Source organism: Fundulus heteroclitus, chromosome 20 (genome assembly GCF_011125445.2).
Source record: "Fundulus heteroclitus isolate FHET01 chromosome 20, MU-UCD_Fhet_4.1, whole genome shotgun sequence".
Classification (NCBI taxonomy): Eukaryota; Metazoa; Chordata; class Actinopteri; order Cyprinodontiformes; family Fundulidae; genus Fundulus; species Fundulus heteroclitus.
Window position 1 is genome coordinate 10,653,484 of NC_046380.1, and position 24,416 is coordinate 10,677,899.

Here is a 24,416-nt window from a genome sequence, read left to right on the forward strand (position 1 = left end):
ACAGTATGGAGATATACAGCATCCCCCAATTTTAAAGTGAAGTCAGGTAAAACACGTCAATCTACCTCAAATTTGCTTAAGCTAAACAAAGGTGGATTTGAATGTTAAAACACAGACTACGTCTTAGCTCTTCAATCTTTACAAATAAGGGTGTATGCAAATTTTACCGTGTCTTCATTCCTTGTCTTTTAGAGACCTAAATTTGCTCCCTTTTGTGTTTGCTAGGGCCCCTTAGTAAAAGATTTGGTATAAGGTTAACATAAAGGTAGATTACATGATATAAGGTTTATGGTTAGTGTCCATTTTTTAACTTTTATATCATAAAACCAAAATTTTTTTTTTCTCAAGCTTGTGGTAGTACAATTACTTTTATTGATCATTCGAGTCAACACAGCACTAATAAGATAACAACCTGGGTTTTGATAACAAAAACATTTTATGAATACGAAGGCAAGCATATTTATACATAGAGCCCATCATGAAAGAGAAATAAAAAAAAAGGCTTAACACTGAAGTAGAAAATATGTTTTACAAAAAGTAGCAGACAAAGACGCTCCTCGGAAATCTAAATCCGCTGTAAGCTGTGAAAGAACGTCACAGCAGGCATTTTTAGCTCCCTGTCTGTTATGTAAACAAGCTAATGTTCCGTATAATTCTCCCAAACAGTAGTAAAAGTTGAAAAATGTAAATTCGCCGTACAAAAAACAAAAAAAAATATACAATAATGAAAACCACACTGGCACGAAATAGAAATGCACTTTGGATCCTGTCTTAAAATGAGTTTTGACCAAAGGTCAGCTGCAGAGGTTAGGAACTACGCGCGACTTTCCACTCACATTTACAAAAAAAAAGAAAATATACCTTTAGAACAAAATTCATCCCACAGTAAAACCAAAGACCATGCTGTTTTCCATCCAGCTCTTTGCACAATAATACTAAGATGATCTATGCGTTCAAAGAAAAAAAAAAAAAAAAAACGCTGTTTGTGTTGACTTTTTAATACTCTCGAAGGCGGCAACGGAGGATTTGAAACAAGCAGTAAAACGTGTCTGTCCTTTTCTTTTTTTTTTTTTTAACACAAAGACTGTTTTCTTTCAGCTGCAAGGCATCACAAGTTTCATTTCAGCACAATTTTGGATTGAAGTACAAAGGGATTTTTTTTTTTTTTATGCTTCTTTGTCCGACATCGACATATATTTGGCATGACTTCATGATTCTACAAATATTGTCACAATAAGACTGAAGTCAGAATGGCTATGAACCCCGAGTCCCTCTGTCAGCATGGTCAGGCTCTTGGTGACATCTGCAGAGGTGAGTGTTCCCACACGTTTCACATTACAGGCACTAAGTCATCGTTTGTATAATCGTTTGCATCTTCATGTGGAGTCTTGCTGGTTGGGTACAAGAGCAGGTGGAGATGTGAATGCTGGTGATCGATTCAAGTTGAATTTGCCTCTGGTGAACAGAGAGGTTAGCGGGTGAACGGCACGCTAAGACGTCGAACAACGTCGGGGGGGATTCACATCTCTGTGTCAGCCACTTGGGTCTGGGCGGCGGAGTGTCCGTTGGTAGTCGCGGTGGGGTTCGTCCCATTCTCAGGCGGAGACTCTCCGTTGGCGGTGGGTTTGTCAACGGGCTCCTGAGGCAGCGGGGCCACAGAAACCAGGGTGTTGGCCTGGTTCTCCTCGTCCACCTGGAAAGACTCAGCCTAAGGATAAAGCAGAGGCAAAGCTTTAGAATGGAGCTTATGTTGGATTAGCCAAAAACTACAGCAGACAGGTTTGAGTGGAAAGTGGATTTTGCATTTGTTTTAGAGGTTTATGGGATACAGCTTTGAGTACTCTCACTGAGAACTTTGACTTTTGGAAACATTATTGAAACACGTTATTTGGTTAAAAAGCGTATATTATTCATAGATGGGGAATCTTGTAAAGTTCTTGGTATATATTAGCATTGGTGTTTTAGTTATCCTACACTTCATTCCATAGGCCACAAATTTGATAAGGTCGGTGAGAACAACCTCACGGGCGTGCCTCCATATGTAACTGCTTTAGAAGATGATGTCACATAATAAGAAAAAAAACAAACTGAAAACATGTGCATCTCTCTGGCAAGAAGCTAAAGTAAAAAAAAAAAAAAACAGCTTTGAAGGAGTCGATGCTGCTTTGCGTCACATAAAAGTCAAGCGTGCCCTCCCTTTAGTCATGAAATTACTGGATGGTGAGAAAAATTAAATCCACGTGTTGTTTTTTTCCCCTGCTTCTTCCACATAAACACTTTCTTTGCACGGTTTACTTGAGATGATAAAATACAACAATATTAATTTACATTTCTGCTGATGGTGTGTGTATGATTGTAACATTTTGTCTAATTTTGTGGAAGAGGATACCAGGTTCAATGTGGAAACTGAAGCGGCTCAGGCATGATTGGCTTTGGCTGTGTAAACACTGCAATACCAATAAACAACTCACCAGTCTGACGCCTTTGGAGTTCTTGCGGTGTGTCTTAAAGTAATAAAATCCAACCAGCAGCGCAGCTAGCAACAGGCCGGTAAGCAGCAAGGCAACCAGTACCAACTTTGAGTTCTTCCTCCAGCGAGGAATGGCTTCCTGGACATTCGTCTGACAGAAAAAAACAATTCAATTGAACTACTGTAAATTAAGCGAATGACCAACGATGACATTTATGTCAAACTTTATTGAGTTTTTGTGAAAATAAGAAAACCATCAAAATACTGTTTTTTTTTTTTGTTTGTTTTTTTCTCTTTCACACCTGCCAGCTTGAATGAAACCGTAACAAAGTAAATGCATCTTAGATTTGAACGTCTGTCTTTACTTTCAATGCTGGGACTGGAAAAAGTTTCATTGAGATTAAAAATATATTAAGTCAGAAATTTAGAAATAAAGGTGAACTTTAAAATAACTAATGATTAACCCAAATTTTGGGCATCGACTGGTTGTGGCCAAAGCTTTCAACGTAATGGGTGCATTTTATTCGATTAAACTATTTTATTAGATGGTAAAGATTATTGATTACTTTGGTTGAAGTGATAGATGGCTGTTATTTTCTATTTTTCATCACAGTCCCTGTAATACCCAAAGGAAAACAGTTTTTATGATGTTTGCATAAGCTGTCACTTATCCCATCTGTGTAAACCAGCGCTCATTTTCTTCCCCCTAAGCCTGCATCTATCTATGAAGTCCAACTTTATATATATATATATATATATATATATATATATATATATATATATATATATATATATATATATATATATATATATATATATATATATATATATATATATATATATATAGAACATTTTCAAACATTAAAATCACTATTCCTCTAAAGAATTTGCCTTTATGATGATGTCATGGCATTGTAACCCTCTGATGGCTTAATTCACAACATTTAAGTAAAATGTAGGCACATCTGTGAATGTGATTTGGAGCAACGCCTCAAGCAGTTTCCCACTGTGACGTCATGGAAAAATCAACAGAAATTCAAAAAGATATCAGAAGGAAATCTGCAGACCTCTGGGACTCTTGGTGAATTTTCCAGATGCCCGAAAGTGTGACATTTATCTGTTCAAACAATTATATACAAGTATGAAAATATCCAAATATCAAACTGAACGAGATTTGTTCTGTCTGCCAGAAATTAATGTGCATGACCCAAGTCACACAATATAAAAGGCCATTATATACAATACTACAGAAAAGTCTGTAAGCTTGTAAATGTAAAATTTATTGTAACAGTAAATGTTTAGTCTTATTTATAAATACGAATATATATAATCACATTTATACATATTCATATAATTTTCGTAGCTTACCTTCTCTACAAAATACATAAATAAATAAAATAAAACAAAAAAAGGGAATAATTTTTTCTTCATTAATTGTTCCTACTGCAATCAATGATTATGCATACCATGTTAGAGTTAAATGTGTCTAAATACATGGAAATTGCTTATTAGATTAGTTCACGATGGAGTAATGGGGGAAATGCTCGGTATGTTGAAAGCAAAGATGCAAATTGCTAAGATGGACACACCCATAACCCAAAATTGGTCCCAAGGAGCATGAAAATATGTTTTGCCGCTGCCATGTAGCTCGTCTGTGAGCTTTTCTTTTTTAACACCAGCTGTCAGTCTGGTGACGTGAAGCCTCAGAGAGTATCTCCAGGCTTAGAGGACTGTTCTCCCTTTTCCTTGTATTTCAGGTTTGATTATAAATCAACCACAGAGTTTAGCTGGCTGAGTCAAGCAAATTGACTCCTTCACAGAGCCTTCATAGTAAATGGTGTAATTTACGGTGTTGGTTAGACATGTGGAATTTCTCTGGCTGTGCCTTGGTCTTACCAGAAGGAAAGAGGTTGAATAAAAAAGATGACACACGTATGACTGAACTAGATGAGCTGAATAAGCATAAAGCACTACTAAAAGGATAAACAATGGATTTACAAGTACAATTAAAAAAAATGTGTCACTTACTTTATCCTTTATGTTGTCATTGTTGAATTTGTTTACCATGCCTGTCAAATCATCTGCAAAAAGTAAAGAAAGAAAATAAACAAAGACGGTTTAATCTCTATTACCACAGCAAAGAGGGGATAATCATGAAAGGTCAGCATTGGTATTATTTGCAGTAATCCAGATGGTATTACCACAGGTTTAGTAGGAACAGACACACAAACATATCTAAATATTTCTGTAAGAAATATTCATTTCTGGCTGAAACGGTGAAAAGTAATGTTTATGGGGTGAGATTATCATTATAATTATCTAAAATACTGACCTTCTACATACTTCCCAGAAACAAGGACGCCATCTGTGTTGTCTTCTTGATAGAGCTCCAGCTTACAGTCTTCACCACACAGTTCTGGAAGAACACTTGTAATGCTCCTCTGTGTGTCTTTCTGTTAAACAAAAAAAAAAAAGATGTTTTTAGAGGTGTCTTTATCCCATTTTATGATTAGTTTAAATTACTGGGATCTAAAATGACCTTTATTGCTATACATTAAGGATGCACACATATGCATATGTTAGGGAATCTTGACAGGAACACTCCTATTAAAGGTCCAGCTGTTTTAAAAATATAGATAATAAATTCAGTTCAACTCAACTTCATTTCTATAGTGCCAATTCACAACACATGTCATCTCAAGGCACTTTACAAAGTTAAATTCAATCAAATCATACAGACAGGCGGGTCCAAAAGTTTCCTATCTAAGGAAACCAAGTATTGCATAAGGTCTTTGACTAGTAGCATTCACTCTTCCTCAAACAGCATCGAGCCATGGTGGACAGCAATTAAAGCAGGATTTATTGCAGGAGAGCTGAATGTATTTTTGCATAGACAACATCATATTTCATACAGAACAATGCATTTGGTTTGATCTCTTTGGTTGACTATATACAACTTCAGGATTTTTGCAATTTGTACCCACTGTTCAAGAAATAAATAATGCATTTTGTTCTCATTCTGAAATAAAGCTAAAGCTAACAGAAAGCATATGTGGTAACTTCAGACCTCCCCATAAAAGCTGCAGACCCCAAAGCTGTCATCCTGAGATTCTGAGGAATCTATCTTTTTAAACAGAAACATACACTCACACACAAGCCCACATTTCTGCCCCAGGCCATTATACATTACATACTCTACAGAAGCAATGGGCCCACCCATTGTGCTGACCTCCCACTGTCTTCACAGTCCGTGCCCTTGGTTTACAGAACTTGCAGCAGAAATGTCTTGGACTTTCCAAGCTGCCTAACAGTTGCTGATTGGTTAAGGCGTACTGTGCCAATTCCTTTTTTTTTAGCTGGTGCACTCGGTGGAGCTGTTTGATGTTTCAGACTCTCCTGATTTGAATCAAAATTCTCTTTACTGTGCCATTTCTGAGTCATTCTAACATATAAGCATGTTGAAAAAAAACTTGTTTGCTGTTGCTGCCCTTCATGTTTGGGAGCTTTTTGTGTTTCATATAGTTTTTCATATAGCATGTTGGGGGTGTTGCTAGCTTAGCACTAGCTTAGGCACTACTACGGCTAACCATTCTGTCTCTTCTGTTGTTTTATTCGAATTTGTCTGGCTTCTCCTCTCTCCTGCTCTGTGTGTCAGTAGTTCAGTTACTCCTCTGCCTCCTTTAGTGATTATGCAATAAATTGTCATGATCCCCAGGGTTTTGATTATTTTTAGACTACTGGGGTCGTGCAGTGGTTCAGCTTTTCTCCTCTTTAGTATTATTAGCTGTAGATTTGGGTCCTTCCTCCTTGTTCCTGGAATTAGTTAGTTTTTTTTGCTCATTATGGTTCAAGTAGTTTATTCTTGTTTCTGTTTGACCTTTATTTTCCTGCCTGCTTGTCTTTAGTTTAGGTAGTGGGTTTATTTTGCCACAACTGTTCATTCACCACAGTTGTGTTAGGTTCTGTTTTCCTGCTGTCCCAGCCATGCCATTGCTCGCTCTCTCTCTCTCTCTCTCTCTCTCTCTCTCTCTCTCTCTCTCTCTCTCTCTCTCTCTCTCTCTCTCTCTCTCTCTCTCTCTCTCTCTCTCTCTCTCTCTCTCTCTCTCTCTCTCTCTCTCTCTCTCTCTCTGCTTAATTACCCTCATATCCTCCACCTGTGTTAATTGCTTCACCTGCCTTTCCCTTTGTGTCCTCCCTATTTATCCAGCCAGCTCACTTTCACTCGTTGTCAGGCCTTCCGTAATCTTCCGCGTGTTTCTGGTTTCTGTCACCAACTGCCTTGCCTCTAAGCTTTGTTATCTTATTTCAGTCAATTGTCATTATTCTTTTCAGCAGATGGCAGAGGATAATAATGCAAAACTGGTGAGCAGTAAAGAGGTGAAATGTAGCAAAGGAAAGGAAAGTGGTCATTATGCCCTTCAGCAACCTAGGCCTATAGCAACACAAATACATAGATAATAGCTCAGGATAATATAAGCCACTGTAACTATAAGATTAATTGAAAAAAAGAATGTTTTAAACCTAGTCTCTAAAGCAGATTGCCGTCTGCCGTTTGCCTCATGAACTTAAATTGGGAGTTGGTTCCACAAGAGAGGATTTTGATAGCTAATAGATCTGCCTCCCATTCTACCTTTAGAAACCTTTAGGAAACAGAAATAAACCTGCAGTTTGAGAGCGAGGTGCTCTGTTAAGAACATGGATCAATCATATCTATAATATAGCCTTTAACGCTATCTTATTCTCAACCGTTCTTTGCTTAAAACATCTGCAGACCTACCCATTTGTGTCTCCATACTATCATAGTGGACCTTGTGCGATCAAATCAAATAGTATTTCCTCATGATCATGTCCTTTCTGACCATTTTAATGACGTTTGAGTTTAATTTAACCGAGTCCTCCACCCATAAAAGAAAATTAAATTCTAGTAGATGTAATGATGTAAAATTTTAAAGAATCAGACAATGGTTCCATTTTCAATTCCCTCAGTATCAGACAAAACGGCAGCAGGGTTCTCCAGTTTTATTTCATCCCTTTCACAAATTGAGGTTCTCATTCATAATGTTATTTCCCTATTGCGTGTCGCATTAGACAATGTGGAGCTCTTAAGAAAATACGGTAATTATTCTTAAGAGGCTGACTCCCTGATTTATTTCACAGCTGCATCCTTTAAAAAAAACAATACTAGGAAATTGTGTGGAAAAAAAACAAACCTGTAAATCCTAAGTTTGGTATGCATAAGTGTCATGTTACTTGATTTTTTTTTTTTTTTTTTTTCATTTACTGTACATCCTAAGCTGGTCTGCCTCAAAGGTAATTTCACCATGGTAACACATGGTGACAATAGTCTATGAACTGGAATGTACAAAAGTTGCAATAACATATAAATGTGAATAAACTTGAATTTATCTGTTGATAACTGGGATCAATTTGAATGTTTGTATTTGACTTGAAATTTGTCTGTATGATTTTTTTTTTTTTATTGTAACGTGCACTAAGATGACACATTGTGAATTGGCGCCGTAGAACTGAACCGAACTGAATTGGACTGATATTGAAATGAATGTATCTTCACACAGCTTCACTGAGTCCCTGGCTTCTGAACCACTTGTGCAGAATAAATTAGAAGAAAATGCTGCTGAGCTTTAGTTTGGGAAGCGAACAGGTAACTAGGGAAGAGAAACAATGAAGCTAAGGCACAATCCTTCATTGCAGTTAATGAGGAAGCGAGAAGTTTAGTATATCCCAGTTAAACAACATGATTGTAAATCACTATATACTTACACAGTTGGTGGATGTCTTCAGTTTCACAAGAACAGCATTTTTTTCCTCCACGGCCTCTTTACTCACGCACACGACATCTACAGGCTGCAGAGAGAAGAAGGAATTTTATCACCTCACTTCCTTGTCAGTAAGCTTATGACTGCTGTGTGCCATCAGCCAAGTTGTATGGACCTATTTTGTCTGAGGCCAGAGCTGACTGTATTTAACATGTTTAAATACATAGAAATATACATTTTCCCTCTAGAGCAGCGGCCGGCCCTATAAACAGGGTCCATGGACCCCTGGGGGTCCGCAACCAGGGGTTGGGGATCCGTGAAGCAAATGTTGTTGGGCCTGAGGAAGCACTGCTGAGGATGTCGGGTTGAGCTAACACAATGGACAAATATTTAACTGTCCACTTCATCAAGTAAGTGCCAAATCAGCGAAAATAAGGAAGCATCCAGTTTGGCTTTATCGAGAATGAGGATCAAATCTCCACCAAATCTCTAATATTAGGTGTATTTATATATATTTTAATCTAAAGTTGTCCTTGGAAAATTGTTACCGCTGCTAAGGGGTCCCTGGCCACGAAGTTTGAGAAGCCCTGATCTAGAGTGACTTTTTGACCATGATTTTTCTTACCCCTGATGGGGTGTCGCCTCTGGCAGCATTAGGTGCTGGGGTGTCTGGGTGTACAGCAGGCAGGGTTGTCTGAGCCACGTCGGTTGTCTCCTGTGAAAGCTCAGGGCTGCTTGTTGATGCGCTGGGAGGGCCGTCGTCTTTTGGTTCCGTTGACTGTGGAAAAAACACACTTGGCCCCAGCGTGGGCAAAACTGGCACTTGGCCAGATGACCTTGTGGTTGCTGAAAAAAAAAAAAGCAGATCTGGTGATTAATGTGGGAACCAGAGAAGACAAAAACACATTTTCAAAGGTTAGAGTGGGTTTTAATTTACATCTGAAGAAAATCTGTTTAAGCAGCCAATGTAGATAACAAATTAATTTCTCTACCCTTACTGCTTATCAACTATGTTAAGCTTTTGAAAGATAAGTGCATACTTCATGAGATAAATAGTTAGCTGCATTTATCAGGAAGTTTTTACAATGTAATCTGTTCACATTGACTGATTCACCTCATGCATAATTTAAAACAAATCATAAGAAAAGTAATTTTTACTTTCCACTAAAGGTAAATTAACAAAACTCTGTCTATCGATCCATCGTCTTCTGCTTATCGGCTGTGATTCTTTTTAGGTCCTGGCTAAAAGATGCTAATTTTCGCGTTACAGCAGACAGAAAAGATGAGACCCTGATTTTCACAAACCAGGCACCCTAATCTATGTCTGCACCTTAAGACCCTATCGATAAAAACATAGTTGAGAACAAGGGGCAACCCTTGCAGAGTCTAATATCCCTTAGGCCTGCAGCAACCCTGAATGCCTCAGGAGATACTTTCAATAAGCCTTTACCAGATCCACAAAACCCAAGTGGTCTAATAACCAAACTCTTTTATTTATTTATTTTGTCCAATATATCTAAAATATCTTTTATGACTTGGGATCTTACCAGGAGCTTCAGTATTCTTCACGACCCCGTCTCCTCGTACGTTGTCCTGTGCGGTCACTCCTGCTGTGAAATAACAACAAACAGCTTTGCTTGAAACACATGGTGGACTTAATGTAGAAATGTACACAGATTCAAAATTGGCCATGAAGCATTCATCACACACCCACATCCATTGTAAATCCAATGCTTGGACCTACAATGGGGAAAATTGAAGTTCTCAAATTTAATGAAACGGGTCGGCCCAAATCTTTTTTGAGTACTTACTACCGAATAACAAAAATTATAATTTGTCTGTCAGTAAGTCGGACTCGTTTCCGGTGAGAGTTGGACTCCGCCAAGGCTGCCCTTTGTCACCGATTCTGTTCATAACTTTTATGGACAGAATTTCTAGGCGCAGCCAAGGTGTTGAGGGGATCCGCTTTGGTGGCCTTAGGATTGCGTCTCTGCTATTCGCGGATGACGTTGTCCTATTGGCTTCATCAGAGCGTGATCTACAGCTCTCACTGGAGCGGTTCGCAGCCGAGTGCGAAGCGGCCGGGATGAAAATCAGTGCCTCCAAATCCGAGACCATGGTCTTGAACCGGAAAAGGGTAGAGTGCCTTCTCCGGGTTGGGGAGGATGTCCTGCCCCTAGTGGAGGAGTTCAAGTATCTTGGGGTCTTGTTCACGAATGAGGGGAAGATGGAGCGGGAGATCGACAGGCGGATTGGTGCAGCGTCTGCTGTGAAGCGGGCGCTGTACCGATCCGTTGTGGTGAAGAGAGAGCTGAGCCAAAAGGCGAAGCTCTCGATTTACCGGTCGATCTACGTTCCTACCCTCATCTATGGTCACGAGCTTTGGGTCGTGACCGAAAGAACGAGATCCCGGATACAAGCGGCTGAAATGAGTTTTCTCCGTAGTGTGTCTGGGCTCTCCCTTAGAGATAGGGTGAGGAGCTCAGTCATCCGGGGAGGACTCAGAGTAGAGCCGCTGCTCCTCCACGTCGAGAGGAGCCAGTTGAGGTGGCTCGGGCATCTGGTCAGGATGCCTCCTGGACGCCTCCCTGGAGAGGTGTTCCGGGCACGTCCCACCGGGAGGAGACCCAGGGGAAGACCCAGGACACGCTGGAGGGACTATGTCTCCCGGCTGGCCTGGGAACGCCTTGGGATTCCTCCTGAGGAGCTGGCCCAAGTGGCCGGGGAGAGGGACGTCTGGGCCTCCCTACTGAAGCTGCTACCCCCGCGACCCGACCCCGGATAAGCGGAAGACAACGGACGGACGGATAATTTGTCTGTGAAAATCCTCCTCCTTAAATTTCTTTAAGGCACCATCTGCATCAACAGCCTATCCTGGCCGGCCAAACTTGGACCATTCTTAAATTGCAGTCAGGGGCTGCGGATTGTTTTTCTTGTTTTGTTTTTGTTCTGTTTTTCTCCTGCTGTGAAATATTTCAGCTGCCAAATTTGAAACTTTTTTTTTTTTGCCTCAGGGTCGGGTTTGACTTTCTTCACTAATTAATAAAATATGCCACCACACCCTGCGATGACTGCTAATGAGACGGAGGTCAGAAATGCTGAGATTTTCTCAGTCCTATCTCAAATGCTTGTATCCAGAAGTAAAACCAGATCCTCAGCATTCATTCCCGTTTTCCTTCACTCTGCCCGACACGAAAACAGCATTACCTCACTGTCAAAAAATGCCCATCGTGGCTTGTCTCCGTAGATTATATTACTCTGTGGATTATATTACATCTAGACTTTTATGACGTCAGTCCGTATTTACTTTCAGACAAAAGGAAACTTGCCATTTATTTAACCTTCTCTGTATTTTCTCTTCTTTTTGGGTGTAGGATACTATCAGGCATAAAAAAAAAATAACCAGACCCATTTGAACTGAAAAATATGGTGACAGGACAACTCTATATGCATCATGATCAAAGATGCATTACTTTGTGGAAAATATTTCTACTGAGGGTCACTGTGGAGTCTTTCAGCTCTGCTTTGATTGTTACTTTATTATTTCGAGGAGTTCCTCACTTCTATAGTCAAAAAATATATTATTCAGATGAAGCACATACTGTGGATCCTCACAGCTTCTCTGGTTTTGATGACTGAAAAGGCTTTTCCTTGATAAAGAGATTTTGCTCCACACACCAAGGTGTTTGACCTCCACAAATTCACTCTTTTCTTCCCTCCTGGAGTCCCCTTTTTATCTGTCATCCCTTCTTCTGTTTTTTTTTTTTTTGACGTGAGATAGGTGGATTTTTCACGAGGACAGCACGGTGACACACACCCGGCTGCTTTCTCGGGGAAATCATTGTGAAAGACAGGTGTCACAGAGCAAACGGTGTGTCTACCATTGAGGGCCAGAATCTCCTGGGGGTCTACTTGTGTGTTTTGTGTTAGTGACTATCCAGTGCAGTGTGTTTAAGTTGACAGAAAACACACTAGAGTATGACATCTCTGGTTAAATCGTTCTTTGATACTCTGGAGTGCGTTTATATTCCTATAATAAAAGCACACATGTAGCCTTTTTTAACATCAGGTACAATGAGACTGTTTCCTGTTCAACTGCCACATATCTAAAGTCCTTTCCTGCTATGATTGCTTTGTGCCATTTTCAAAGGTTCCTCATCCAGCTTTTGGACGCCATAAAAACAGATTAAAAAATTAGTGCATTAGTAAAGAACATTGTAGGAACATTAAATGTCCGTTTGAGGTTTTTCATTACTTCAATAATCTCCAAGCCAATAATTACATGTTTTTAATGAGGAACCTTTTGATGTGGTACAAATTGATGAACGTTCCCTTTCCTTTTAACAGACAGATGCTTAATATCTCCAGGTCTTCTGCATTTTAAGTAGTTCCCAATGACGCAGTTTTTTTTTTTAGGCTTCTTCTACCAGCGTGTTGTTTGCAGCTGCCATTCCTCCTCCATTTCTTGGTGGCCGGTCTGTTTATTTTACCAGAGAGGATACAGTTTAAAGTGGGTGAGGTGGTCAAACGTAAATTAGGTTTTCTCATACAACTGTGATATCCAAGACAGCCACAATGCTGACTCTTACACATCTAGTTTCTGCTCTCTAATCTTTCATCCAGGGGATTTTTACTTGACTCCAAGGCAAAACTAACCAAATTAAGTCTCTTATTATACACTGGGACAGATTTTTGGGACTTATTCCAAATCTGATAGTCTGATGATTTTGGTATAAGTAATTGGAAATTAATTTGCACCTGTATAGCTACAACAAAAACCCTGGCAGAGTGTTGTGCATTCTCACACTATTTCCTATGTCTAGGAAATTTCTAATAATGTTATGATATCATTTTAAATAACTTGTAAAACCAAGTTATAACCTTTACACAAGACAGTATAGGCACATTTGGCCTCAGACATTAAAAAAAGCAAGACTCGGACCAGAAATGACCAATCAATTGTTATTGCATAACAAGCATTTCTGACCGACAGTAAACTAGATAAATGCTTGTATGAATAAATTCACGAAGATCAGGATATGACTTGTCATTGCATTGCTCTGACTAAATCCAGACCAAACTGCTGGTTTTAGGGTTCATAACAGCCAAATCATATAATGCGTCTTATTCAGTTGAATTATTTATGGTTGCCTGTATTAAGCAGGTGGCATTTGTGTTAACGTGAGGTGAGATGGTAACATTGGTAGGTTGTCTCCAGTCTTTGCAGGACCTTTGCTTCCTGTGTGAGGTCTATTTGATGTCTAGTGCAAAACTAATTCTATCCATTCCTAAATCTAAACTTACTTCTCGAGGAGACAGAGCTTTTGCTGTGGCAGGTCCCAGACTCTGGAATATCTTGGCTCTTGGTATTAAATTCATGCAAACTCTGGAGCATTTTAAATCACTATTGAAGACATTTGAAGTTGAACTGGCTTTCAGCACACATTGGCTCAAAGGTTTTGTGTTTATAGTTTATTGTCATATGTTTTGGTTTTAATGCTCTTTTATCCCAATTGCTGCACTGTCATGCCTTTTTTACCATTTTTGGCTGATTTTCCTTGTAAAGCACTTTGTGCAGCATGAGTTGCTGGAAATTGCTATACAAACAAATTTGACCTTGACCCTTATGTCCTTGGAGACTTTTCTTTCAGTCCCCTTTTTTATTTTGCAGTGCTTGACACAGCTATGGTAGCAATCATCAGGCAAGCATCTTGCAGATATTGTGTGAACATAACAGGACTTTAACTCTCTAAATCACACCAGACTCCATATGTTATTTGGCGCTGGCCCTGACTTCATTGCTCTCCTGAATATTTTTCCCACCAGATTCCTCTGTGTGTCGGCTGTGGTCTGGAAATGCTCCACCCTACCTCCCCCACCCCCCCACCCCCCTCATCTCCTGGGACCCTAGATGGAGGAATGTAGAAGACAAGCACTCTGCTCCACACCCTTCTCCCTACCAGCTCTCCGTCTCTCTTTACCATAGCCCTGACACGCACAGCTAATCCAAAGCGCTTATGAAGGTGGGACTTCACACTTTACACATAACTCTGTAACATAAAGCCAGACTCCAAGAGATGGCAACTGCATTCAGTCAGTTACTACCTGTAAAGCTGTCTCTAAAATTGTCTCAGGACATGTTTCATGGCTAAACACCCAATTATACTATCTGTACGTTCTCCTTTCTGTGCCTGCAACCACAACTTAAAATTCATATTTATCTGCAACCACTTTAGAAGATCAAGCATTTTTATTATGAAGGAAAAGTCTGAGGAATCAGTTTTTCAGCTAACAGACTCACTGTCTTTGAGGATCCATAAATTAACAGCTAATTAATGTTAATCAGCTATTTTAAAGGAGATGTATCATGGTTGTTAATGCCTTCTTTTTCACATTTAAATCATTCAGTTGTGTTGTATATAGATTGGAACTGTAATGCTTTGGTCTGAATTCATCGTAATTGTTATTCTACAAGGCCCTCTTTTGGCTCTGTTTGGCGGCTCGTCTGAGAGCAGCTTGTTTTGGTGCTGTCTCTTTAAATGCAAATGAGGCACTTCACACCCCGCCCCCTACAGCTGGTAGAGTGATGCATTCCAGCCTGTTTGGCCATTTTTGTCGTACACTGGGGACAGTGTAATGAATTGTGTTGTTTAGTACACCCAGCGACCAAACATTTTAACTTATCCACTTGTAGCTTTGGCATATTTTAGCTTGGACTACAAAATCCATAAATGAATAAATAAAGATGGCAGATTCATAGATTCGGTAAGCCGGAAGTCCATGACCTTGTTTAGCAGTTCTGCAGCAAATACTTTGACGTTATTGTTTAAAAAAGACATAATAAAGAATAGAAACAACTGAACAGATTGAAAAGTATGACCCAAACATAATCTAAAAATATCTACACAAGAACTGGAAAGATTAGATTCAAATTTGCTGCACTCCTAGTAACTCCAAGTGCAAAACAATCTATTAAACGGCTAAAAAATGGAATTTTACATTATTTGTCCCCCTTAACATTCATGGTTTATTCTTTCACTATGTAACTTGGGGTCAAGGTAATGTTGGCAAAATATGGAAATAACTATATATTAGCTGAATACAAGAGTGACCTCTTAAATTTAAGAGGCTTTTCAGATTTCCAATAAGATGTTCTGAAGTCTGCCTGATTTCTGTGCTTAAAACACATAGGAAAACCACAGAAAAGCTGAGATTGTTTAAATTTACATTAATGATAGCATTGAGAAATTGCAATTATTGTACTTGGGTAAAAACTGGAGGGCCTTACCCATTTTACCCCTGATAAAAAAAAATGTCTTTCAGTAAAGGAAAAGCCAAACTCTCATACCATAAAAATGTCCTCAACATATTCCCACCAATGGCTGTTACATCATTTTAGATTTCCCCGTCCTACTGTGTCAGAGTGTATTTCCACTGGAGTTTCGGAAAGTGTGAAAACCCCACTGGTAACTCCAATGTTTGTGTCAAATCACTTCAGACCAGCAGGGAATCCTTAAATGTGGCCCCAGAAGCACATGCTTTCAGACAGCTAAACAAATACATCTCACAGCTCCTTTAAATCTCGGTTGAGCAGTTGGATCTAATTCTATGCATTCACACCTCTTTTTTTTTTTTTTTTATACCATCAACTTGTGATGGAATCACCTGGGACCAATGTTTGCACCATGTCTGAGAAACTTCAGTGGTGTTATGTCCCCCAGGGTCCAAGACCCTCACTGGTGCTTTACAGGGAAAAGAAAAAAAAAAAAAACGGGGCATCATAATTGGACATAGTGAGGCGATAATGGTCTGAACGCGTTAATGGACCACCAAGTCAAAGTCCTTGTGACCGTGTCTCTACTTGCACCTTTATGGCTAACTTTAACTTGTGAAAGTTACAACATGACAGCCGGTTCTCTGCTTTAAAAGAGTGCTTCTTTCTGAGGTTTACTATATGAACTGAGTAGGTTTAATTCATCACGCTGAAAGTAAACATGTCTTAAATGTTTTATCGTCTTTTTTACCATTCATTGTTAAACAGTTGAAACCAATTACTTGCATAAGATCTATAAAAACAGACACAGCCTCTCTTGTCAAAGTTTGACATTAGCTCAGCCTAAATGGTTCCTGTTTTAAATAGGTTTGGATTATCAAACTTGTGTTTGCTGAATGCCCGAGTAATGAAAGGGGGAATGTTTTAGGGATTTCTCTATCACTTTCTTCTACCGCAGGAGTGTAGAAGTGCTGCAGTCTTGCCAGGTCCCCCTTAGAGAAAAGATTTTATCTGGATAAATAACAGTTTATGTGACGCCACTAAGCGAGGAAGAAGCCATTACTCCAAAAGCGGCTAAAAAGACAAACGACAGTTGCACTGTAATCTGTTTTTTTTCCCCCTTCATCTGGTATAATGTGGCTTTTATTCAAATGTAATTACAAATGCACTCTGGAACAAAGGTCTTCTGTTTTGGAGACGTGTTCTGTGGTCTGAAACTAAAAATGAAGTGTTTGACCATAATCACCATCATTGTATTTGGAGGAAAAGGAAGGAAGCTTGCAAGCCTGGGAACGCCATCACCTCTGGGGGGTGGCAACATCACGTTGTGAGGGTGTTCTGCTGCAGCGGGGTGGATGCACCTCGCCAAATGGCATCATTATGAAAGAATAGGATGTGTAAATATGAAAGTGAAGATAAACTATGAATTCCTAAAAATGCCAACCAAATTATTTACCAACAGGCTTATGAACTACAATGTCAATATTTTGCAGTGGACTGGTGAATATATCCAGGACCATCCAGGACAAACAATCACACACATATCTGTGTTTAATGTACGTAGTGAGGACCATGCTATGACTTCTATTCATCGTCAGGCCTTTCTATGGCCCAACCCTGACCCTAGACCTAACCCTCACCTTTACGGGTTTATGCCCAACCCTAACCTAAACCTAATTGACACCTTAGCCCTAAACTTAACCTGTGGCCCAGAAAACATCAAAGTCCTCACTTTACAAGTAAAATGGGCAAAAAAAATTTCTCACTCAGCTGCAAGTACAAGAACCACCCCCCCCCCCCACACACACACACACACACACACACCTAAGAGCAAATTTAGATTGAGCAATTCACCTATGAAGAAGCCTGAATACCTGGAGAGTGCCCATGTATGCACAGGGAGAAGATGCAAGCTCAATACTGGAAGACCCCAAACCGGGATTCATACCCAGGAACTTCTTCCTGCAAGGCAACAATGCTGCACCCCGCATTTTCAATTAAGGTTTTCTAAAAGTACTTCATTAAATCCAACCGTATGAAGGTAACAGAATGTATGTAGTTGTTACACGGCTTGCATTGTATGCGGGGGTTGTATGCTTTTCTCCAGCCATCATTGGGCGAGACGCATGGCACATCCTTCAGAGGTATTTAGTCTATATCAGTGTCTCTGAAATCGTATTTCCCCTCACTTAAGAGTAAAAGTGACCAAACCGTAAAAACTAGATTAACATCATTATTTTGATCGCTTTTTATATATAGCGCTAAAAACTATCTCTGCGGACGTGTCCAAGCTATCTTAAATCCCAGCTATTCCGAGAGTTATTTCATTTAAAAGAGCGGCCACTATGATTTAAAACGTCACCGGTCTCAAACAGTCTATATTTGTGTGCTGAGGAATGTGACATTGGAGAACGGTCCCGTAAAGGTTAAACATGCTGTGCAACCCTACCCTCTTTGAAACAACAGGCCGCTGACCCCGCCATCTTGACCACCTCCCCGCGCCCCTCCTTCAGCCCCTCCCCTGTCATTCCTGTCACGGCGATTAATGGCAGCACTCTTCTCTCATGGCTGAGAACCAACTGCGTCTTATGGCTTCAATCAGGCCAGAAAGACGGAGTTGACTTCACCCCGCGCCTGCCCAGCTGCAGAATTCACCCGACCCAACCCTGAGGCCAACGCAGCTCCTTATCAAGAGCGTGATGCCTGTTTCTAAGGAACCACAATCAGGAAACATGACATCTGCTTTCAATTGGAGTGAGGGGGGTGGGGGGGTTATCACTCCCCCACCCCTCTCCTGCTCAAACACACACACATACACACAAACACTTACAATTGACTGCTAAAGTTTCACTGCCTTGTGCATTATCTTTGAATGAGCCTGTCTGCTTTGAGTGCGTGCTGCTAGATAGGGAGGGGATCTTGTTGCAGGGTTGCAGCAGCTGCTCAGGAGGCTCCACACTGATTATGTCCAGAAAGGATTCTAGTCGACCTGTATCTTTCCCAAAATCAGAGAATAAAACATAGTAATTACCAGAGCTCACTTAGGCGGGGGGGAGCAATAAACATGACGTCGAGCAAGAACGCTCCGAGACTTTTTCTGCACTTTTGGGACAATAATCACCACCATTCCTATGCTTTTAGTTTGGATATTTGCTATCTGATACAGGGGCACTCCGTTCTCTTCCCCTTGCCGTTATCAAATTTGCAGATCAGCTTAAAATGTCGGCTCCTGTTTTGTTGCTCGTTATCTCAAACTCCAAGACATGAACATTTACTCTGAAAAGACATAAACAGAGTTTTTTTTTTAAAGGTGTTTGGGTGTTTTTCTGTCTGCATCCATATGTGTGCTTGGCTGACTTGACCCTGAAATTCGGCTTGGCACATTATGAGCCCTTTCCCTCATGCAGTGGAATGAACACAATGTTGTTGACATTGCCTCTGTAATTCCTCGGTACATCTGTTACTTCAATGCGAGCTATGAAAACAATGATTTACATAATTACATGCCCAGGGGTTGGCAGTGAGGTTGGGCAGGGTTCATTGCTTCACTAGAGAACCTCCTTAAACCACTTCACAGTGTAGGCAGTGGAGAAGCTGGCTTATGTACCATCCTCACGCATGCTAAAGTTTTGCTGCTCAAAAATGTCCTAAATATGTCCTAAATAACAAAGTAAATGTAAGCACCTTGCAAACCAGCCTTATTCCATCTAAATCTTCTTTTTATGAAGTACAGAAACAGTTTAAACAAGGTGTTTCATTTGTGCTTCTATTCAATTTCCTAACGCACAGATTTAATCGTTGCTCATTAGTGAGGGTTGTCATCTGAATATAATAAAATAAGAGACTTGTGGATTCAGAAGATGTTTGCCTTAGTCCATGAACCTTCAGCAACCAAACAAGTTAAAGCTGACTTGCTAAATAGTAAAAATGCCAATACTGTGTTCACACATTCACCTCTAAAACATAAATCTCAGGGGGAGTAGCTGGAAAAAACATTTAACAAATAATTTAATTTAGTGAGTAAAATAACTATTTCACATTTTTTTTATATTTTTACATCTCAATTTTACTTCAATAGAGTTAGAGCTTCATTATAGACTTGGTTTCATAGAGTGGAACAAAACTACTCAACCAACAACAGCGGCAACTCAATCAAAGATAACCCACACTTGGGTTAGCGTTTGAAGCAAAACTTTGCTTCAAACGCTGCATAACTGTACTACCTGTTGTTGTGTGTTTGGAAAGGCTCTGTGTTATTTCGTACCTTCAGTGTTTTATAGTTTCATTTCATATCCATGCTTTTCAATTTCCCAGATTTGCATTTTGTTCCCATAAACAAACTGATTTATACCCCTGAATAAATGTAAGTAGCCTACTTGAGGTTTATTTTCCTCGCTGGTTAAGTATTTTTATTAATTAAATAAAAAAATAGTCATGTGGTGCTCAAAGCTCTCTAGTTTATGACTCTCTATAACACCGTCTTTCCACTGAGTGGGGTTCTGAGGTACTTTTCTATTTGATTATGTATCTTCAATGACCCCTGAGCAAACCAAAAGAACTCTGAGAGACCTCCTGCCAGTAGATATTAATTAGAGATATATAATCAATATTATTGCAGTACGTTAAAGTGGATTGAAGAAAATTTCTTCAAATCTTTTATCTTCTAAAAACAATCTTTATCTTGTAAAAATAATTTGCATTATGACCTGGACCTGGTGTGAAAGTGGAACTATGTTCAAGAGTTCTTGTTAGATTATTTCTTATAACGTTTCTGGAGGTTGGGCTTATTCAGTTTGGAGGTAATTAGCTAAGTAAATGTGTTGTATTTCAAGTGGTGGATAAAACCTCACTTAGGAAAATTTGTTTGTCGTCCAAACTACAATTTTTGGACGGCCTCTAATGAATTTGTATTTTTTTCGATATGTTTTAAAGGTTCCATATCATGCTCTCTAAACTCAACTATAGACATAGATATGATGAAATTTTGCCTTTCGCAGTATGGAGCATTCATTTGTTATGAAATATTAGTTGTCTTCTGGAGCTATTTTACCAACTCAGAAGAAGGACGCCTGCCATCACCGCAATGCCACCTCTCCCCTGGTGGGGTTGCCCTAGAGTCGCGGTAGCTTAAAAAACAGCTGCTGTCGCTGTGCAGACTAGGGGCTAAAAGAGCCACTTCATTTCAACTTTGAGCAGAAATTATTCAACTTTGCCTCACAACGCTGCTCATTGGATGTGTTGGGGGTGGGGGGGGGGCAAGGTCAAGGGAGATACTTCATTGAGGGGGCCGTAATGACCGCTCTACATACATAACTTGGTAAAAGGCTAAAGAAAAAAGTTGATTTTGCATGATATAGGCCCTTTAACATATGTCTCAGATGCATGTTTTTTTTTTTGAAATGCCAAAAAGATTGCTGGCTGAAAAGCTGCTAAATTCAGAAGAATTAATTAGGTGTTGCTTGGCGTTTTAGATTTCTAACCTAAAAGTCACCTCAGGATGCCTTCGTGGATCTGTTGAGGGTTTCTCTTTAGACACAGAGTTTTAGGTTGTCCTTTAAACTTGGATCTTAAGAGGGGTAGGTATCGGTAAAACGGATCACATCAGTCCCTGAAACAAAAAACTCCTCAGTTTTCTGAGGTAACATCTGAGGATCTCCTCTGGTTTCATCCCAGTGAAGTTGTACTGTAAATCCACCTTAAGTTAATATGATTCCCTCATCTCTTCTGGTAGCTTCTCAGTTTCCCAATGAGACTATTGAGGAAACACCTGCGACATGTACAGTCACAGTAAACTGATACGTTGCCCTTAACATCTCATATTCTCTCCTTTGCTATTCAGCATTGTTTACACACGTTTGATTTAGATGGGGCGTGTCGCATGGTGGGAGATGCATTGACTGTAGTGCTCATAAAGATATATTTTTTTGGTCTCTTTTAGCAGAAATATCATACAGGTTTCTCTGCCTTCGATTCTGAAACCGTAGGTTGAAATTATATCCGTGCAGCTTTATTATACAAATCAGACACAGCTGCCTCTCTTGGTTGATGATCTCATTATCGTAAACCTACCCTCCATGAAAATAACAGGGGGATTGAATTAGGGAGAGCAATGTGTTTTCATTTCCAGCCACAACAGAGTACTGCAGACTATATTATAATTGCACCTCATTCCTCAGCACTATTTTTTTTCTATATCTCCTTACTCTTTCCTATTAAGTCTAAGACATCTCTGACATCATGCAATAGGCGGGGTCTTTTTATCCTTTATGTGGGTAGTCTTTTTGATCCTCTGCCACTGGAAGAAATATAAGGAGTAACTTGGCCGCTTAATGTGATGCCAAATGCAGATTTTGCTTCATCTAAAAGTTATAAGTCAGACATTTGAAGAAATGTTTTTAAAAGTATGGCATTTCTGGTCGGTTTTGGTTGTAGCTGATTTTGTCTCTTACCAATTTTGTTTTTGTTTATTGAAGGATTTGTATGTGTCTTTTAGTTGGTTAGACTTATAATAAAATTCATATAAAATTGAATCTTTCAATTTAGAAAGAAATGTTTTCACTCTCAACACTTTGTTGAAATGATTTCCTTCAACTTCAATCCTATTAGAAGAAGATGCACATTAAAACAACAATTTGCATGTTCATGTAAGCGACGTGTTCTTTGTGTGCCCAGTTTAACATCCTTTTTGCTGCTAACTGTCCCCCCTGCATCAGCTAGGCCACATTTGAGATGCACGTTAACAACCGAGCTCCACGCCCTTCTCTCCCACATGCATCGACTGGCCTCGCATTACATTCAGCTAAATATAAACACACATTTCTCAAACTTCTCTGAAGGTCACGGGAAAACAGTTCAATAAAAACACAGCAAACAGGCAGCAAAGGTTTAGAAATGTGTAAAACAGAAAAAAATATATATTTTAATGTGGAAATTAGCAAGATAAAACAGTAACTTTTAGATCGATATCATTACAAATGATCTGTGATAACTCACTTTGCCTTTTATGTAAATTAAAAAAATATATATTTTAAATTACTTCTTGAAAAATTAAAATTTGTTCTTCAAAGCAACTTTTTCTTTCACAGTATTCAGACAAAATTATTTCCTAAACTCTTTTTGAAACATAAAATAATTTTCTCATTGAGTTGCTGGTGAACACATGGATTCCAGAGAGCAAAAGAGTTGTAGAGTTAAAACCTGAATTCCACTGACCGTATAAACAAACACTACTCCGCTCTGGCCCCACCCGTCTGGGGGCTCCCTATCCCTAAGGATGGCTATTTAATCCCTAAGAATTGACCGTCTTGGCATCGGGAATTTTTACCTACCGCTCAAAAGTTGGCCGACGAGAAGCAAAGCCACAGCCAGCGTTTTGGAGGGCCCGTTTGTTCTCTGTCCAGATGATGCTGCCATTCTCGTCCTGAGTGCACTCACGCGGGAGTGAGAGAAAAGAGAGGGAAGAAAGAGTAAGAGAAAAAGGGCCAAGCTGGTGGAGCCAGAGCAGTTTAGGGTTTCCTTTTACCAAGAGTGGGACAGGCTGGATAAAGCACCGCTGTTCTGTCACTTATTATATAGCCACCCCCCCCTCTTTCCTCCCATACAAAGGCCCAGCCCTACACCCCCTTATTCCACCGGTTACTTTAACCCTTCCTCTGTGCCCCCACCCTTCTTGAAAAGGCGGCAATGCAAATGAAGGGGAAGAAGATAAAAAGGTTCCTATGGTGTTCTCTCTTTAACAGTGCTAGCATTCTTTGAATACTTACTTAATATAAGTTTGCATAAAATATGTAACTCGAGTGCTTCAGTCGCCCAAAAATAGGAGTAAGAAACTGTTTTGCTGAGCAGTGCCTCTTGTTTCTTCCCTTCAACACACCAGGGTGTGATGTCTGCGTAAACGTGAGCTTTAATCCACCTCACAATGATAGGTGATAGCAGACAATAAGCTCCGACATTCAGCTCCCTTAATAGGCTTACGGAGACAGACCATGGCGTAGAATATCATAATCGAAACAAAGGTGGAATCCACTGTTATGCTAATGGCATTAATCCATTTCGGTGGCCTGAAACCCCACAGTCCCTCAGCAGGGCCATCAATCACCAGCGGCATTTGTTGGGACACCACAGGATCCGCTTAAAGCCTTCACACTTCCACAGACTCCTGAAAGCAGCCCCCTGAAACCGGAGGATCTCTGCGTTGCTTTTGTTCGCCTTTATGCTTGCACTTCTCATGCTCCCCATAAATTACACATCTGGAACCACTGGTGCAGGTATGCTAAATGAGTTTGTAAAAGAAAATACCCTCCCTTTTTAGGAGTAAGAAACCAACAGCAAACGGAGAGTAGTAAACAGAACCAAAAGAGCGCCCTGTTACATTCTTAGGGAAACAGTGATGTAATTTAATACCAACGCTAATGCCCATGACCCTTTTTTTTTTTTTTTTTTGGCCCTGGCCTTCCCCCCGTCATCACATTTCCTCACAGTTCTCCTCTTTCTTTTAAATGAGCCCTTTATCAAGAAGCTGCTCAAACAGCAGGGTGTTTAGGTGGGCAATTGGCTCCTGGCTGTGATTTAGGATGAGCTCAGCTGAAATCCTCAAGAGGAAAAAAAAAAGTGCCTGTTCCAGTCAAATATGTATAGCAGCAGTCATGTCACCCCAGCAAAACATTAAACAGTTAGTTAACTATTTCTGCTAGGTAAGGTCTTTTAGATAATAAATCTTTGTCTTGTGAAACAGTCAAAAAATCACAACACTGTTAATTTGAAAATGTTATTTACTTTTTGTTTCTTTTGCTTTGATTACTGTAACACCTGTAGCATCAAAAAAAATCACACGAAGATAACTTGTAAGACAAAATCAGCAGGCCAGGATCTCAAAAAGCAACGTGTGTCTTGATCT

General features: G+C 39.8%; 1 protein-coding gene across 2 annotated transcripts; it reads right to left on the bottom strand.

The window, feature by feature from the left end:
- Nucleotides 1-349: 349 nt before the first annotated feature.
- si:ch211-286o17.1 (hematopoietic progenitor cell antigen CD34) lies at nt 350-23,061 on the bottom strand. Of its 2 annotated transcripts, none has more exons than XM_012865150.3 (8): nt 22,849-23,061; nt 9,795-9,857; nt 8,873-9,093; nt 8,252-8,335; nt 4,803-4,923; nt 4,499-4,551; nt 2,472-2,621; nt 350-1,708 (listed from the first exon to the last, which is right to left on the bottom strand). In XM_012865150.3, the coding sequence occupies exons 1-8, from the start codon at nt 22,931-22,933 to the stop codon at nt 1,520-1,522; spliced, it is 966 nt and encodes a 321-aa protein (XP_012720604.2). In that variant the 5' UTR covers nt 22,934-23,061; the 3' UTR covers nt 350-1,519. The 2 variants fall into 2 exon arrangements, with proteins under 2 accessions (XP_012720604.2, XP_012720605.2); XM_012865151.3 differs by having other exon boundaries at nt 9,795-9,854; nt 22,849-23,059.
- Between the last annotated feature and the right edge of the window lie 1,355 nt (nt 23,062-24,416).